General features: G+C 36.7%; 1 protein-coding gene across 1 annotated transcript in view; it reads right to left on the bottom strand.

The window, feature by feature from the left end:
• Positions 1-2,083: 2,083 nt before the first annotated feature.
• The window catches only part of KCNH7 (potassium voltage-gated channel subfamily H member 7), a 451,727-nt gene continuing 435,453 nt past the window's right edge, over positions 2,084-18,357 (bottom strand). The window contains exons 13-16 of the mRNA XM_027129726.1: positions 16,806-17,057; positions 11,829-11,997; positions 4,361-4,553; positions 2,084-2,997 (exon numbers count right to left, since the gene is read on the bottom strand). Coding sequence (XP_026985527.1) covers positions 2,728-2,997; positions 4,361-4,553; positions 11,829-11,997; positions 16,806-17,057 — 884 coding nt within the window. The 3' untranslated portion in view covers positions 2,084-2,727. The remainder of the gene's footprint in view (positions 2,998-4,360; positions 4,554-11,828; positions 11,998-16,805; positions 17,058-18,357) is intronic.

Genomic DNA, 18,357 nt, shown 5'->3' with positions numbered 1-18,357 from the left:
GATATTAGATGTCATTTTATTTAGGCCTGGAGACCTAAATATTAATATTATATATTATTTTAAATATAAATATTTATATTAATATAAATATTAAGATTATTTTTAGGTGGAAGGCAAAAAGAATTATGTTAGTGCTTTTAATTACCTAGAAGGAGAGCGGTTGCTATACTGCTGTTAAACCTACAGCAGTGAAACCTGGCTCTCAGCAGGGTCCCAAGATGGAGGGCTCAGACTGTTTTTGCTACCGCCCATGGGGAAAGTGACAGTGACTTCAGGCATTAGATAGATATTCGGCTAGGACAAGAGGATGAATCTTGTAAATTAAGATAATTCCTTTGGTTTAAGTCATTGTAGCTACTAAGTCTTCTGACTTTTATGCCTGACTCACCACATCTTTATACTGCTTGGGCTCTTTTAAAGCTAATATCCTGTAGGAATGGGCCTTCCTAATCCTGTCCAACTCTCTGAGATTCTATCAAGCAATTCTTTTATGTTGAGGAATTAAGAACAAAAAAGGTTTATGTTATACTAGAATTTAAAAATCTGGATGCTTGCACACCCGTCCCCATCTTCCTATTTCTTCGTGCTTAGTTTTTATAAAGAAGTATAGAGACTATGTGTGGAAGGCTGAATTTTATGCATGTCATACCAAATGTTGCAGCTGAAGCGTTCACTAATCAAACAATCAGATCTAAATTCCTCACCTGCCAAATCCTCTCCTTCTACAAATGAACATCCTCTGGTGAATTCATTCTGAATTTCTCTGGAGCGTGGACTGACAATCCTTACGAAACTTGTTGCAGCTGCAAAGATCTGCCTAAATATGGAAGTAAAATCCCTAAGTTGGCCTCTGAATCAGAGGCAGCCATTTCTCTCTTCCCTGCTAGGTACCCATAAAAGTTTGTTGAATGAGGAAAAGAAAGCATTGGTTAGTCCCTAAATTTCTATCTGCATAACACCAAATGGTTGGGAAAGCTGGTTAGGGTTATTATACTTCTATTGAATTGACTGGTCATTCTGTCATGTGTACTTGATCGTTAATGTTTTTGTCTGCACAAATTTAGCAGGGATAAGAACATGCCTGTGCCTACAGATCGCATCCCCCTACAGATTAGCAATTTATGGAACCATTAAAAAACATATATGGAGTAATTTAAGGTCGCTTTAATCATATTTTAAGTAGTGCAAAGTTTTTTGTAAATTTAAATAAATTGCTTGTATCTGAAACTAATATTCTAGTGTCAAAGGTAAAAGTAAGTCAATAGATTATATTTCTATCCTGGAGGGATAGATATTAATCCATTTAATAATGTATACAGATATAATGTCTCTTTAAAAATATATGTGAGTATAAAAATTAGTAAAGGATAAAGAAACTTTGAAGGATTTTCACAATTTTGTTCAGAAGGAGAGGATACAATGGGCCAGTCCATAATAAGTTAAAAATTGTATTCAAATGAATTGAAAAATAAAATTTCTCAACTAGAATTTGACTAATCAGAATCTTAAATTAGCTTGCAATTTTTCTGTACCCTGATTTTATGAGAGGCATATACCACCACTCCCCCAAAATAATCTAACAGTCGAATATATTAAAATATATTCCATGGTATATTCTGATATTCTGGAGTCCAATCCATACAGGATAGATTTTCATTTAATCTTTGATTAGCAAATGTATTTGAGTAACCAAATAAAATTAAATTTTTCTGCTGGTTTGTGCATTTTCTTTATATGTAGGTAAATGCACGTTGTTCTTTTACAGCGGGATTAGAAAGCCATAGCACGGCATATACTTCATGGAAGCTAGTTTCGCCACACAAATCCACTAAAATTGTACGTTTTGGGGGGAAGAAAACAATGTGCGTCAATAAACTCTTTTGATCAAATTCAGGATTGCCCTAAAATATAAGTCAGAAGAAAGCTGTGGATATCAGTTTGCGTCTGTAGCACTTTAGCAGTTCTGAAGAAGAATCCCTCCCACCCCACCCCCGCCACCAAAGAAAAAGAAAAATTAGAGAAACTTGTTTCTGAGCATTCAAGGAAACATGCCAGTGGAAAATATTTTAGGGAGTTTGTGAATTCAGTTAGAGACAGAATTTTAAATAGAAAGGCCTTTTTGTCCTCATTAAAGCTGGCCTATATTCATGTATTTGGAGACGGTTTCCTCTACTGTCAGAGATTTATAACTCTAAAACTATATATTTTTTAGCGTGCGGGAATGAATGTAATTTACTATAAACATCTCAATCCAGAAGGGTATCTGTCCTCAAAAGTGACAAGGTTCCCTATCTCCCCCTTGAACTTCCATGAGTTGAGGATCATCTGAGTTGCATCCATGAACAATTTTATCCTTTGCTTTCTTATTCGCTTGGAAGGCATTTTCATAACAAAGTATGGGTTTAGTAAAAGCAGTAACTAGGAGTCTCCATGCAAGAGAAATTGGAGTTTCCTAACATGCACGTGATTTAAAAAATAAAAATAAAAAATGAGGTGCCTTGAGATGCTGGCAGTTTTAACATTTGGAACGAAAGAGTTCATAGATATATTTACATCCTAACTGCTCAATTTTACCTTACAAGCTTCAATTTAGGAAAATATACAGTACTTTTGCATATAATGGTAACTTGTGAGCCCCTGAGTCAAGTAGAGAGGATTTAAATACAAAAAAGGAAATCAGCCATTAAAAGCACTTACATTGTATGTGGAATAAATAGTACAAAATGATTATTTCCCCGGAAGACCAGGATCAGAAACATGCCTATGAAGACCCAAGATTCCTACAGTGCTTAGGGATGAATCTGTCAAAGAAGGATGCCTAATTGGATGAAGGCAAGTTTTTCTTTGCCTCGGGGGGTGAAGCTCTAAAGAGAGATCACTGTCTTGTTTTAAAAGTGAAGTCAAGTTGTCTTCCGAAGCTGTGTTCAGATGCACCCCACTTGAGAGGGGTTCTTTGGATTTAAGTTTAGATTTTTCAAGGTCTAGAAATTCAGGACACTGATAGAAAGAAAAGAGAAGAAAACATGCTTTTATAATTCATTTGGATGTACTTCTAAAATGACACTCATGAAATCTAAACATGTTTTCTTTTTCCATAAATCTGTATTTGATTAGTGGTATTAACCAATCTTTCCCTCTCAAAGGTGGGTCAAGATACTGAAGGTCAGGTATCAGTTTAGATAATCCTATATAACCATTCCAAGATCTTTAATTTTACTTCGAAGCCATATCAGATTATTATTATTATTATTTTAAACACAATATTTCACATTGAGTTTTCCAGATGCGTTTTAATTCAAAATTCCCAACAAAACTGGGATCAAAAATGTGGGTCATTGGGTGAGTACATTTGGAGAACAAGGAGAAAGAAAAAAGAAAGGAAGGAAAATCACCCATCCCTTGGCAGAAAATATTATCTAAATCCACTGAAAGCAAAAAACAAAGTACATGGTTTTGCATGTTTCCCAGCCATTCAAAACTCGAGATAAATTATGCTTTCATATTTTAGAAAAATTGCATTATTTTCCTTCAGTCACATTACCTCGTGCTATTAATATAGTTTCATTCCCCAGAGCATTTTGCACTCAATTCCCAAACTTCTAAAAAAGTTTTTACAAGATAGTTCTGTAAATTCTTGTTTAAATCATTGTTCTTAGGTCCAGTTTGGCCACAGTGTTTAAGTAATTAAGAATGATTCCCAAAATAGAATTCCAAAGGAGTTGGACTTTTCATATTAACATAATTCAAAGGGTTCGTCACAGGACTTCAGAGGAAAGATAAGGACACTAACATTCCTCTTACCATCACCAAGGTGAGAAAAGTTTAGAGCTCACTGGTGATGGGTGGGGCACAGATGTGGTTACTAGTCTGATTACACTTGGATCTCAGGTCTTGCTATTGCTTGTTATTGCTGCTATTTCTCTGCCCCTTCCTTCCTGAGACCCTGCTCAAGGGTGCCTCTTGTCACTAGAGCAAATTACAAACCTTTATTTGAAGCATTTTTTGGACCCAGGGCTAATACTTAGCTTTCAAAGCTCTACCACTTATAAACTTAAGTAGATTGATATTTGAAAAAAAAGCTTTTTCTTTAAAAAAAAAATACTAGTATTTTAAGATCATTCTTCTAGGTCCATTGTTCCCAAAGTTTAAATGAGCAAAAGAATCAAGGGTGAAGGTCGGGGTTGGGGAGCTTGTTTAAGATGGAGATTACAGGGCTCATTCCCAGATGTTCTAGTTGAGAAAAAACAGAGATGGGGATGAGAATCTGTATTTTCCACTGCAGCCCAGGTGATTCTGATTCAGGTGGTCCCTGGAAACACACTTGGAGAGACACTCTTGGTTATATGCTATCTGTACTCACTTGTGAGGAAGGACTGAAACTTCGATCCGTCTTGATGGATGCTACCGGATGACTGGTTCTCATCAGGCGGATGACGGGTCTCTGATACTCTGTTCCTGTAGTTACCATACTGTAGGCTGGGGGGACCACAGTGGTTTGTTTCTGCAGCAGCTGTAAGATGGTCTGGACGTCTGCAGTCATTTGGGATTCAAGTCTGCAGGACAGACAGAAATGGGGGAAGACAGTCCTAAAACTGTCCAGGATTGCAAAGCATTTGAGAAAATTGCAGCAACACCAAAGAACAGAATTACGGCCCTGCTTTAAACAAGAAGGACAGGAGAGGGAGCACGGAGATGCTCACTTTCTATATCCCACTAATGGCTCTGATAAAGACCATTGCTTTCCTGTTCGTTGATCTTAACAAAGAAACAGCTGACTGAAGTGGCTACATTTTCACAGTGTACATTGTATTGCATTTTTACAATTAAGCTTTATAGATTTCAAAATGTAAAACGCATTCAGAATCCATTTTTAATCAGTCATTCTCTGTGCTTTTTATCAGGTTTTGGTCAGTTTCTTGTGAATATTTTATTTACTGTTTAAAAAGATTTCATAGCACATTTCTCTTATAGCTGCAACAAGTGGATAATTTCTTATGTGTTCCAAATTTATATTATCTATATTTTACTTTACCTCTCTCCTATAAACAGCAAATATTGTATATCATTCATTGTATTCTTTCCTTAATGTTAAGTACTGTCAAATGCTAAATTCCTTTCCCATCTACAGTTTGGAGCCTTTGGTAATTAAGAAACAGACCAAACGTAAAAGTTCACTTGCTTCTGTAACCCATCTGGCTTGCAAAATACCAGTCTGATCATTTTTTATCCCTAAAGCTCACAAGTAGCCTACTGGCCTGTTAATTTCATTCTCATTTTAAATTAAAATTCAAGGGAAAGATAGCAAAATACAATGGATCTGATTCCCCTCCTTTGCATGTGTTAACAGTATTAAAAAAGGATTTTGTGGGTATAAGAACAGAAAATTTGGACCATATGCCTCTTTAGAAAACTTTTCTTTTAACTCTTTACTTATTTGTGCTTACTATTTTGTTTCAATGAAAAATACAAGGAAAAGGTAAATCTTACCAAAAATTTAAAATCATAGACTAATTTTGCTCAGTTACATACATGCTGCATCTGTGAAATTCAAAGTGGAGAGAACTTAGCCTTTGATTTGAGAGAGAAGAGAATAAACCTGGACAACATGAGAAAAAATCATTTTTTTCCTTTTAGTTTTTAACATTGACACTACAAAACTTCCTTCTGAGAATCATGATAACACAAGATTTGTGCAGGTTTTCTATATTTGGTATATATAGCCATATAGCTTAGCGTCTTCTAAACAAATAGCTATAAATTATACATGATTGTGCCTTGCAAATGTCAAAACCACACACTGAAAAAGAAAATTTGAATTAGCAACTAGTTTATGTATCTATTTGTTACCCATTGTTCCGATCTAATATTTTTATGGTGCCAGCTAAACAGAGGAGACTCGTTATTTTATTATGCATCAATTTTTTCTTTCACACTTCAAGGTACAGCACAAATTTTTATCTGCACCCCCAAATCTTCCCTTATTCAGAATTAATTTCTCTCTCCTCTGAGCCCCCAAGGAAAATTCTACATCCATTGTAAATATTTCTGTATGAATTTATCCCATCATTAACAGCATTGAATATTTAGGGAGTGGCTTACACATTACATGTAAAAGGCTTTGGGCGTGGGGAGTGGAATAATGAAAGCTTCATCAACAAATGGGATTCAAGACCCAATAGAGAGTCAAAAATTATGATAACGATTTTGAGTCCTCACAAAACCTTTGTCAAACAGCAGGGGTCTCCAAGAAACAGGATCTCTGTCTCATAGATTCTATCTATTTGAATAGTGTCGATGAGGGAAAAACCTATTGGAAGTGTGTAATAGCAACATGCTACCATGAGTGGGATTCCCAAACACAAGACCATCACATGCTGGTGCAGGGTGAGAACAAGACTGTGTCAACATGACTTAGCTAAGACAGCAGACCACCTCTGTCAACATGACTTAGTTGTTCCAGGAAAACTCTGCCTGGGAAAAATAAGTCTAAGGGAATAAATAACTTTACTCCTTCAGGAAATTTCTATAGATTAACTCACTGGAGACAGCAATCTGCTCTTTTGAACAAATAAACTTGCTTAATCAAACAAATTTTATTTATCCATACTTGCTTCAAGGTCCTCATTTCACTGTGTCCATCAATTCTGAACTATTATATTATGAACTCTGCCCAGATCCACTCAGTTTCCCACCTTGAAAGGCCCAGGCTCCAAAATCCTATAAATATCCTACTTCTGACTTCCCCTTCTGAGATAACACTTCAGACTCTGTCTAGGTGGTGGTCTCTCTTCCTGCAGTGACTTTGAAACAAACCTTAGTTTGGTTTTATTAACCAGTAATCTGATATTTTGGGTAGTTCAATGCAATGGATTCAATGTTTATGTTGAAATGCTAATGGTGAAATCCTAACCCCCCATGTGATGGTATTAAGAGGTGTGGCCTGTGGGATTTAATTAGGTCATGAGGGTAGAGCCCTCATGAATGGCATTAGTGCCTCATAAACCAGAGCCCCAAAGAGCTCCCTTCCTTCTTCTACCATGTGAGGACAGAGTGAGAAGTCAGCCGTCTATGAACCAGGAAGCTGGCTCTCAGTAGATACTAAATCTCCCAGCAGTTTGATCTTGAACTTTCCAGTCTGCAGAACTGAGAAATAAATATCTGTTGTTTATAAACCACCCAGTCTATTGTATTCTTGTTATAGCAGCCCAAAAAGACCAAAACATTCAACAAAAAAGAGCTTTCGTGAGGAATTTCTTTACCATGCTTAGGTTGTATTTTCATGTTTCATGGCTAGGGTCTATCAGCTTAATTGGAATGGACTCTTGTAATGACACAAGTAATCTACTCTGGAAGAATTACAGAGAATTTAGAAAAAGTCCAGCTTTGTCTTTAAAACAGAAAAGAATAACTCAATTTTATAACTTTTTTGTCAGTGAAGGCATATGCCACTCCAAAACAAGCCACTTTGGCATATTGATTCTTTTGAGCTGTAGCCACTTGGAGAACAGCAAGTGTGGGGAAAAGCTTTCTCTGAACTTCCCTTATCTGCCTAAAGGCAGATCTTCCAGAAGGAACTCAGTTGTCATAAATCCCCTCCCTGGGAGTTTCAACAACCAGGGAAGATCGACTTTTGTCACAGAAGAGGCATCACACTGAGACAAACTTTGTCACAAACTGTCATACCTCCCATCTATTCTTCTAAGGACCCATTCACCTTCCTAATGATCATTCATTCTCCTCTAAGAGACCTACATCCCCCAGCCCCTTTCCCTGTTAAGATGGTATTTAATCTTCAGTTCTAAGGCACCTCAGGGAGTTACTAATTTTCCCTTGAGTATCTCCCATGTGTACGTGAGGTACACATGTTAATAAATTTATCTTTTTTTTTCTTATTAATCTGTCTTTTATTATAGGGGTTTCAGCCAAGAACGCAGAAAGGTAGAGGAAAATTTATTTTTCTTCCCCTACATCAGCATAGCTATACAGCTGTGTAAAATGAATGTGTTCATTCACTTATGCAAAGACCCACAGTGTACCAGGCACAGAGTTCTGCAAGGGATGGAATCCTCACTGAAAGCTTTTACATCCTCTAGGGCCTCGCTATGCAAAGCATGGTCAAATCTGGGAGCTTGTTAGAATGTGGAATCTCTGCCGATTCCAGACCTAGACTTAGAATCTACCTTTTAACAAGATCCCCAGGTGATTCGAAAGCACATTAAAGTTTGAGAAGCACTGCTTTAGGATCAACAATTAGTGATTTCCTGATATAGGTATATCTGTAGGCATAATACATAAATATGTAAGAACATTTCTTAGGTAAACTTTTAACCCTGCATATAGTTTAATTGGCCATTAAAGCAGAAAAGCAGCAGCGGCCAGGACGATTCAAGATGGACCATTTATATTTGTTTTTATTGCACTGTGTACTTAATATGTGTATTTGGGCGAAACAAATGGGATAGAATTCACAGTTCTACTACATTTGAACAGACTACTGAGGCTAAACAGAGTAGACCCAACTCTAGAAAGAGTCCCAGGATTCTTACCCTGCAAAGTTGAAGTCTAAATTGAGCTCCCCTTTTCAAACTTGTTTTCTATACTTTTGCCTTCTAGAGTAAACTGGAGGTAAGAGGTTCTTGGAGATGGCAGCGCAGTAAAAATGCAATGTTTTGGATTTTAAACCCAAAAGAGGCTAAGGTGAGTCAGGCAATAAAATGTTTGTGACAATTTCAGAGCTAAATAGGAAGAAGTTAGTCAAAGAAAATAATTATGTTAAAAAACATACAGATGCTAGGACATGTCAAAAAAGATTTAGTTGCAGTTTGGCTGTGAAAAAAAGTATCATAAAAAATTCATTCTAAAACTAATGTAATAAAGTAATAAGAATTATTAGTATTAAAGTATGGTTACTAGCCAAATGGGTCCTGGATGTATATGCCCTTAAAAGTTTACACTTTCAGCCCCAGGACACATTAAAGGCAAGTATTTTCAGTAATCTTTGATTTACACTAGCAGCAATGATTGGTATCCATGATGAGGCAACAAGGGAACCTTAAAAATCTCAATTTTCATCCAGAAGAAAGGTCCAAATCAGGAAACACAGAAACATATGAAAAGCAAGAGAACATACTCAGACAAACATCAATAATAGAAGTTAAGTTCATTGTTAATCATACTTTACTGGGGCTTCCCTGGTGGTCCAGTGGTAAAGAATCCGCCTTCCAATGCAGGGGACATGGGTTCGATCCCTGGTCGGGCGATTAAGATCCCACATGCTGCGGTGCAAGTAAGCCCATGCGCCACAACTACTGAGCCCACACGCCCTGGAGCCCTCATGCCACAACTAGAGAGAGAAAACCCACATGCCACAACTAGAGAGAAGCCCGTGCACTGAATCGAAGACCAGATGCAGCCAGAAAAAATAATCATATTTTACCTAATTACAGCACTTTCTATTTTGTAGCATATACACTCTCCACACGTATTACCTTAGTCTTTACAACAGTAATGCAGGTCAGTATAGGTCAAAGAAAGAAACTGAGGCTGGAGAAATTTAAATGACCTGACCTAGTCATCCTATTAGTAGTTAAGTAGAAGAGTTACGACTTTATCTAGGCTAACCAATTGCAAGTGCTGTGCGAGTATCATGCTGAAGAAATCACTGCTGTCCCTGTCATTAATGCATTCATTCAGTAATTTTCCCATTTACTCCAGGAATTGAATGCATACCATATGTTTCACAATAAAGGAATGGGCAGGAATCAAGGAAGTTAAAGTTCAGAGATCACCCTTTTATCAATTCTTTTGTGTGTACAGTGTATATTTTGACATATGTTATGGCTAAAAGATCAATGTAGCTTGGTATAAATAGCAGGGAGAGATAGTAAATGTACTAATTAACTAAATATGCTTCTCTGAGCAATAAGTATGATCGTGTCAAGTTCTTAAACCTTAATTAGGAATTACTGACTCTAAGTAAATGATAGTTTGTTTTAATTTTCTCAGATAAGTTTCAATTTTACAAGACTTTCATTTGGCACTTGAGAATGGGATATAGACCTCAGTTTTTTAACTTTTAAACTTTGATTAAATTGCATGAGAACAAAAAATACAAAATTAAATCTTTAATTCATATAGTATTGTCATACTTCTGTTTGAATTAAGGCATACAAATTTATTTCAATTTACAAATTTGTAGGTTTTCTGATTCCTTTTGTCTGCTTTAATTGCTAATTCATCTTTCATGGTAATGTATGTGTGTGTGCATACATGTTTATGTTTACTGTATTGTCTGACACTGTTCAATTCGGGCATAAAGATTTAAAAAAGCGATAAAACTACAAGCAGCATTGATGAAACACAGAAGAAAAATTAAGCATAGATAGCTAGCTTATGTAGTATAAACAAAACTCATAGAATGTGGTAAGTATAGAGAACAAGAAAGCCAGTAGCTTGTTACACATTGGCAGAATTCATAAGATGCATTAAATACACACAGCATGGTAGCAACCTGCAAGACATCCCAAAGATAGAATCGAAATATGATGTAACAAACCAGAGCATGGCTTATACATGGAAAGAGATGGAAAGAACAAATTATTCTCCTGTCACCTCTGGGTAGATGACTGCCACCCCCAAGTTTGGTCACCCACTGGTGACACACACACAGTATAATCTCCTTCTGACGCCTCACGTTTTTTACCTATAAAGACCAATAAAACACATGGCTGTTCGGCAGGCTAACTGAAATGCCACAGCTGTGGCCAGGTGTACTTGGCCTTACATGTCTGTGATAGAGCAAGTGTGTCATTGGCACTGGGGAATTATTTTTATCTGTGGACCCCTTTTGTGCAAACCTAAACTCTGGTCCTCATAACCACACCTTCAGCCTGGAAGGCTGATGAGGTATATATATATATATATATAATTGCATAAATCAGGATACAGGTTGTATGGTTCTTTTACCAGGATTGCACTTATTAGAAATGTGTTAATTACCCCATCTGGAGCCCCTCATCACTCACTGCGTGTTTTAAATGGATTTAGTAAATCCTGTGATTTGAACATTTTAGTTTAATCCATGCAGTTTTCGGTCTGTGACTACTGGAATACCTTGCCCAGTGATGTCCTGGAAACTACCTTGAATCGAGGTCACTTTCCACATGTAACACAACTAAAGCAATATCATGCTTATACATCTATTTTTTTTTCCCTGAATGTCATTGATCAGTTTAATTTTAAGGAATCCATGTAGATTTCAGTTAAGGGGTTCCATCCTTCCTAAAACCAAAATTTATTCTTTATCTTAAAAGGTTAGAGATCAAAGATGGAGGGAAAATGGAGAGGATCTGGGTTCTTAACTCAATCACATTTTTGACAAGTTGGCTGAAAAACTAAATGTTTAAATCATTTTGTCAATATTCTTAAAAAAATACCATACCACATAACTAAGTTACCATGAACAGCCAAAAAGTGCAAAAGGAGGATTGAAAGAGGAAGGGTGTTAGTCAACAAACTAAATATGAATTATTTTGAGGGGAAAGAAAAGGTTTCTTAGGCAGCCAATGCTGATGATATATACTAATTTTATGACAAGTAAAGAAAAAATAGGATTCATGCTGCCAAAAGTGTGAAGCGTTCTAAGTAAATGCTCTTTGAAAAACAGATTAATAATTCTGTCAACTTGTAGTCTTCTTTTAAATAAGTAAGTGTATAAAGAAGTGTATATGCCATCTATGGTAGGACGAATTTGCTATTTACAAAGAGTAAGGCTAGACACAGCTAAGGGCTTGGATTATGTTTTCCCTTTGCCTAGCTATTGCTTATACCTGTTAAGCTGTTCTTGGAGCAGATCTAATCTTTGCTCCACTTCTCCGTAGGCGAGGTCACTTTCGGTTTCAGAGATGCCCCAGGCAGCTCGCGGAAGCGCTGAGGGACTAGACTCATCAGCCTGAGTTCCGGCAGTTTCTCTTTCCCAGCTTCTGGTGTCAGCGATATCTGTGGGAAACGGCAAGATGGATGTCAACTTCTTTGGGTGCCCATTTGTAGCTCCAGAGACATCCGCAATACAAGCAGGAAGGGATCTTGGAGTTTAACGGGAAGACAGAGAACCAGAGTGACTCAGGGACCTGTCCAGGGGCCACAACCAGTTGGTAGCTGAATCTCATCCACCCCGATCCTGTCTGCCACTTCCCACACCCATATGCATACGAATAAAAACATACAGCCAGTTATGAGTCTTGAATACAATTTTGTCTTCTTTCTATTTTGTGCTAAGAGGAAAACATGGATGGTCAACCCCGAGCTCCGGTTAGAGAGCAATGACGTTGTGCTTTTACATTTGGGAAGAAACAGCACCATTTGTATGTACTGCCGCACCTCAGGTTGAAGATGTTAGGGCTCTTTCACCCAGAATAATGTGCATACTTCATGATTCAGAGGGGGCTCAAGAAGAGACAGCCATGGGGAAGTGAGGATGTTCAGAGGGATTCCCTTAGGCCAACCCAACTCAAAGTAGAGCCAAGGAACCATGAGCCATTAAAGATGGGAAGAGTCCTAAAGTCTCTAGTCCTATGACATTATTTCATGTTTTTATGTTTCCTTGTATCTCCTTCTGCACTGTCCTTTAACGTATTCTGTCCATTAATTTCCAATATTTTTTCTGGGGACTCTTCTATTTAGAATATTTTTAGGCTGCTATACTTTAAAACATATTGTTTATCTGTTCAAGTCCACTTTTCAGATGGTCCTCATGTCTGTTATGTTCCAGACACTCTGCTAAACGTGGGGGAGTTAGAGATGAAGAAAACATAGGCCCTGCCCTTGAAGAATTCAGTCTAGCAAGGTTTTAATCATTTTCCTCACGGAGATTCATTTTCTGAGCCTCATTTAATTTACCGTTTCTCCTACAATCTGTATTTGCAAGTTGTCAATATTTGAGGGCAAATATAATATCTTACTTTCCCTCTCAGTCCTGCCATAAACGTTTGATGGCTTTTGCTACGCTTTCTTCCCCTCTACATTTCACGCATATAGAGAAGTACTTAGAATGATTAAAAGGCTGGGAAATAAAACCCAGGAAAAAATACCAGTGGAGTTGGGAGTTTATTTCAGAGATAAAGAAGGAGCATCTTTTCCTCACTGGGAGGGCTGGTGGGAGGAAAATACTGTCTAGAACTGGTCTTCATTTTTACGTGGAAATAGACTTGAATAACAAAAAATGATTTTGCTTTGATAGAAAGCCTTTTTTTTCCCCCTTTGGACAAGTAGTTATGATTCAACACTGACAAAAGTATGTAAAATTAAGGAATTTATATCCTTGGCTATTTTAAAAATTGGATAGAAAGTAACTGATTTGGGGAGGGTTAGCTATGATTCTAGAAACAAGGAACAGGATTTGTAGGACTTCTTTCCTACGGTTTCTCCAAAAGTACAGTCAGATAGCTCAAAAGCACCTCCTATCCTCCAGCAGCAGACACAATTTCTATATCTTTTCTTCATGGTTTTTCTATCACTATACTTTTATCACTGAATACACAGACATATCTACTGAGGTGCCTACAATTTCGGCTTCAGATGGGTGAAGCTCTAACAAAGGGATTAGCATATCCAAAGACAGTATTAGAAAAATATAAGGTCAGGGTTCCCTGTACTATTGAAATGGCTAACAGACCTCAGAGAGCTTGCTATGAATTCCAGAACAGTTCTTTGTGATTAAGGCTTCCTTAGACTATGGAAGGCTGGTGTTTTTTTCTTTTTAAAGTGACAATATATAATTACCCTTGATACTTAATCAAACACAACAAATGAAAATGAACATCAAAAAATGATAATGCTGAACTTTTAAGTGCAGTAATACATCAGCAGATTTTCACTGAAAAGTATGATTTATTATTCACAGACATGTGACTCTATTTAAAAGGCAAAACAATAATATGATGTCTTAGTACACTAGGTTTTCAATTTTGGAGAATTAATGCCAAACAAATATTCAGAACACACATACTAATGGTCAGATGATGCCAGTGTTTCTCCCTGTCTAGCCTCTTGCTAGACAATAAAACAAAAACAGTAAAAACTGATAGGATGGAAGTTACATATTATGCTCAGAAGTTTTGTGCTGAGAAAGCTTAGAGAATTTCCACTTATGCCTAATAGCTCTCATTCTCAAATCATATATAATAAACTGATTTTTAAATAACAGTGGTGAATCACATGCAATAAATTATGTAGGATTCTATTTTTTCTTCAGTGCTCAAGAACAAAACCTGATAATCTTCTCTTAACAAAAAAGAATAACTGTAAACTATTGGGTAAAGTCTTCCTTGATGATAACTTACTCTTTTATTAAAATCAGTAATGTGTGATTAGCTTATTTTAACAGCAATATGAAAGAAAAAAGGAGTTCAAAGGGGAAATCCTGCTTAGTAGTCTTAATCAAAATGAACATCCTTGTAGATACTTTCTAAATATAGCTCAGAAAAAATCTGCACTTGGTTGCCTTGGAAAATGTTGCTATAGTTGCAAGACACATTTCTAGAAATGGATGAACAGAAAGTAAACTTTCACTTTGCTCTGGGTACACAATTTTCCTACCGTCAACTTTTGACCTCAATCTAAGTAGGATCAGAGTCCATTTAGTTTAATTTTTTCTTTTCAGTTTTGTCTAAAGGTGCTCCTCTGTTGGATTCAGCATGACAAATGCTAGAAATGTAAGTGGCATTTCCATTGATGATAAAACTAAAATTTGTGGGGATTTAGGAGCTCAAGCTGCAGCAGTTCCAGCTACACCCTACATCTTATTCAAACCCTTTAACATTGCACAGTATCTCACCTTAGAAAATCACTAGGGAATGAAATTTGCAGTGAATAAAGTTTTAGAATTCTCCATCGGTTGATCGTATTGATTATCCAGGTTAACCATGTGTCACACTGATAGACTCTATAACAACATCAATCATGCTTATTCAATTGACATGAGTATTTAACTATGAATTGTAAAGGTAATTATTTATTTGAATAGGGATCGCATTGTAAACTTTTGAAAATTAAAATTTTAGATAGGTAGATATTAAAATGATCTGTTAGAATACTGTCTTTTATTGTGCATGTAGAATAGCTAATTAAAAATAATTGGAAGAAGTGGCAAAGCAAAATATAAGATGAAGGGCATGAGAATTCACCATCAGCGAGAGTCATTATAAAGTCAAATCAAATCCCCAAAATGTATCATTAACGACTTGTCACTTGAGACTTTAAAACGCAAGAGGAAAACAACAAAAAGTATTTTGAAAAATGTCAGGCCCACGTTATGCTGACTCTTGGAAATAGTAGGATGGTTCAGCAAGTTCTTCAGAACTTCTGCCTTCCATGATACAACCTGTTTCAATTTTTAGTACTTCCCAGAATCCGTTTTCATAAATAACTAAAACGGGACGTTTGGTAATCACATCTAATATTCCATTCTTCCACTGTGATAAATGAGGTACTATTTTCATCCACTTCATCAAGATTTTAGATTGTCCAGAGAAAATCTGCATATATTCTTAGCTTACTTCAACTTGGGGTCATGGCAAAAGCTGATTTGATAATATAGGGAAAGTAACTCAGGAAAAATGTAAAGCCTAAACATCCTAGATTCAATAAAACTTTTGTTGTCAGATATAGTCACTTCGAATAATGGTGACAATGACAGGTAATATTTACTTACTCTGTGTCATAATTTTGTATCCTGCCAGGTCAAGAACATCCTATTTTTCCTTCATTTCTGTTATATTCTTTTGATTTTTTTGCTACACCTTCTTCATCTCTACATTTTTATATATCTAGGAATATGTTCAATGATTAAAGGGTTAGAAAAGAAAAACTGTGAGAAAATACTAAGCAGAGTTGGGGATTTTATCTCAGAGAAAGTAATTTATGCATGTTCTCTTGTTTAGTAATCACAACAGACCAGTTGGTTAGAAGATATTATTCCTATTCTGAAGATGTGCAAACTGAGTCTTAGTGGGGTCTGTCAAATCACTTACTGAAAGACATAAAGGGAGTAAGTCACAGAGTTGAACTTGGAACCCAAGCAGCCTGCCTGTACCTGTTCTTGCACCCACTTAGCAAGATTTAACAAGATCCGTATATCTAGCTCCTGATGAGAAGTTAATTGTTCTTTCATGTGACAGTCCTCAAGTTTTCCTGAGTTTTCCACCCTGTAGCATCTAATCTGGATATACTGATTAAGCACAATTACCCAGTTATGCATATTTTCTACAACAAAACCCATATATTTGGGTATCCCTTTTAAACAAATGTGTTCAACTGAGTTGGATCTAAAAGCATACTTTATTTAGGAGCATTTCTCCCCATTTTCTCATAATTCTCAGTAAACTGAAATTCTTTTTGGTATTTATTGCATTTTTATTGCATTGGTCTTTCATGCTATAAAAAAAACAGGTTTGGGGGTGAGGAATGGATACAGAAGATACATACAAGATTCAATGGGTTTGCTCTCTTCACTCATCGATCCCCTCTCCCCACGGAGTCACTACAACAGACATTCCTACAATGTCCTATGTGGCATTATGTTAAGTCTGCCTGGCCACACAGACCCTCCTATGCTATAATTGGGAATAATGACCACTATTCCAGAACCCTGAAAACACTTCGTAGATGATCTAAGGTTTGATCTTTGCAAATATATCACAAAATTGCAGATTAGATTAATGTGCGGTATGGTTCTTCATTTGTGCGAAGTCACCATTTTGTGATTAGTCCTGAGGAAAGACAACGAGATTCTGGAGAAACTTGATTACCTTTGCAAGAGTGACTTCTTTTATCTATGGGAATTCTTCCTGAGGTGGGTACTGTTTCTTCAAGATCAAGTCCAGTTACTTTCCCTATTCCTGGAGGAGAATCTACAATTCCTGAGAAGAGAGGCTTTTGTTCATCGTCAATAGAGGAGATGAAAGATGAAGATCTGCTTTTTTTCTCTTCAAAGTGTTTCTTGGACCTCTGATAATGTCTTATGGTATCTACAGAGTCTTCGGGATCATTTGTAGTGCTTCCTTTGCCAAAATCTATCAAAGAAAAGTTATTTTATAGAAGAGAATCAAATGTGAGACTCTATGCCTACTGCACTATCTAGTGCTACATAAACTACCTTTGTCATAGTGATTTTTTTTTGGAATAACTTTAACATAGATTTTTTTTTAAACTGCCAGAAAAGTTGTTCTTTCTCTTTTTCCTACTGAGAATGGAACTACTTAAGAAGACTTTTTTTTTTCATAATTCACAGGACATTAGATTATCTTAATGAGATACGCTATTCGTTCCAAAATTAAAAGAATATCTGTGGTAGTAATAGCATTTATATCTCTGAAAAAAAAACTTTAGGATAACTTAAACCTTATTTATACATGCTCAACAGTCATTTGTATTCTTAAAATATGGTGTACTATTTCTTGAAGGAAATGAAAAAGTGAAGAAAAATGTGTCCCAATTCTAAAATGTCACCGCTATGCAGCTTACTGTTTGTTTTTAACCTTCATGCCCTCTCATCTGTGGTGGTCATTCCACATTGTGAAGGTCAAAACCGGAAGCCTCCTTGTGGTACAGGCTGGCAGGCTGTACTTCAACCCTAGTTCAATGCATGTAATGGCCTTGACATTCCAGGCAGTTTGGTTGTGCAGGATATTGCAAAGAATATAAAGCTTAAATACAGTAATTAAGGTAGGTTTACCTAATTACATTAAAGCCAGTAGTGCATATTAGCTGCTTTATACTGAAATGTCAGGATAATTTCAGCCTTGCAGGTTGTGTTAGAACATATTTCAGCAGGAAAAACTCCAAGAGACAAAACCCAGAACTTGTTCCCATTAGTGTCCTGGGGAGACAGTATAATTCTCCATCTGGTTACTGCTAATAACTAACCCACATACTCCAGAAGGTATATCATTTTCTAGAGAAATGTTTAAGACGGTGTCTCCATCTATTCTCCGCCTGGTTGTGCTTACTTTGTTATTTATAGAAGGCCAAATGAACTGATTTAAGGCCACTCCAGAGAAACTTCCAACTGTTTTTTAAAATTCCCATATGGCACAGAAATTAAACAGAGATCTTTTTCTTTTATTTAAAAAAATCATAATTTAAAATATGAGAAGCTAGAAAGCAGCCCAAGGTAAAAATGGATAGAGTTTAAAAACCAGTTCATGGGGCTTCCCTGGTGGCGCAGTGGTTGAGAGTCCGCCTGCCGATGCAGGGGACAGGGGTTCGTGCCCCGGTCCGGGAAGATCCCACATGCCGCGGAGCGGCTGGGCCCGTGAGCCATGGCCACTGAGCCTGCGCATCCGGAGCCTCTGCTCCGCA

Source organism: Aethalodelphis obliquidens, unplaced genomic scaffold, assembly GCF_003676395.1.
Source record: "Aethalodelphis obliquidens isolate GAN/ISIS:26980383/991018 unplaced genomic scaffold, ASM367639v1 scaffold2, whole genome shotgun sequence".
Classification (NCBI taxonomy): Eukaryota; Metazoa; Chordata; class Mammalia; order Artiodactyla; family Delphinidae; genus Aethalodelphis; species Aethalodelphis obliquidens.
The sequence above is the reverse complement of the archived record's forward strand: the minus strand, read 5'-3'. Positions and strand labels throughout refer to the sequence as shown.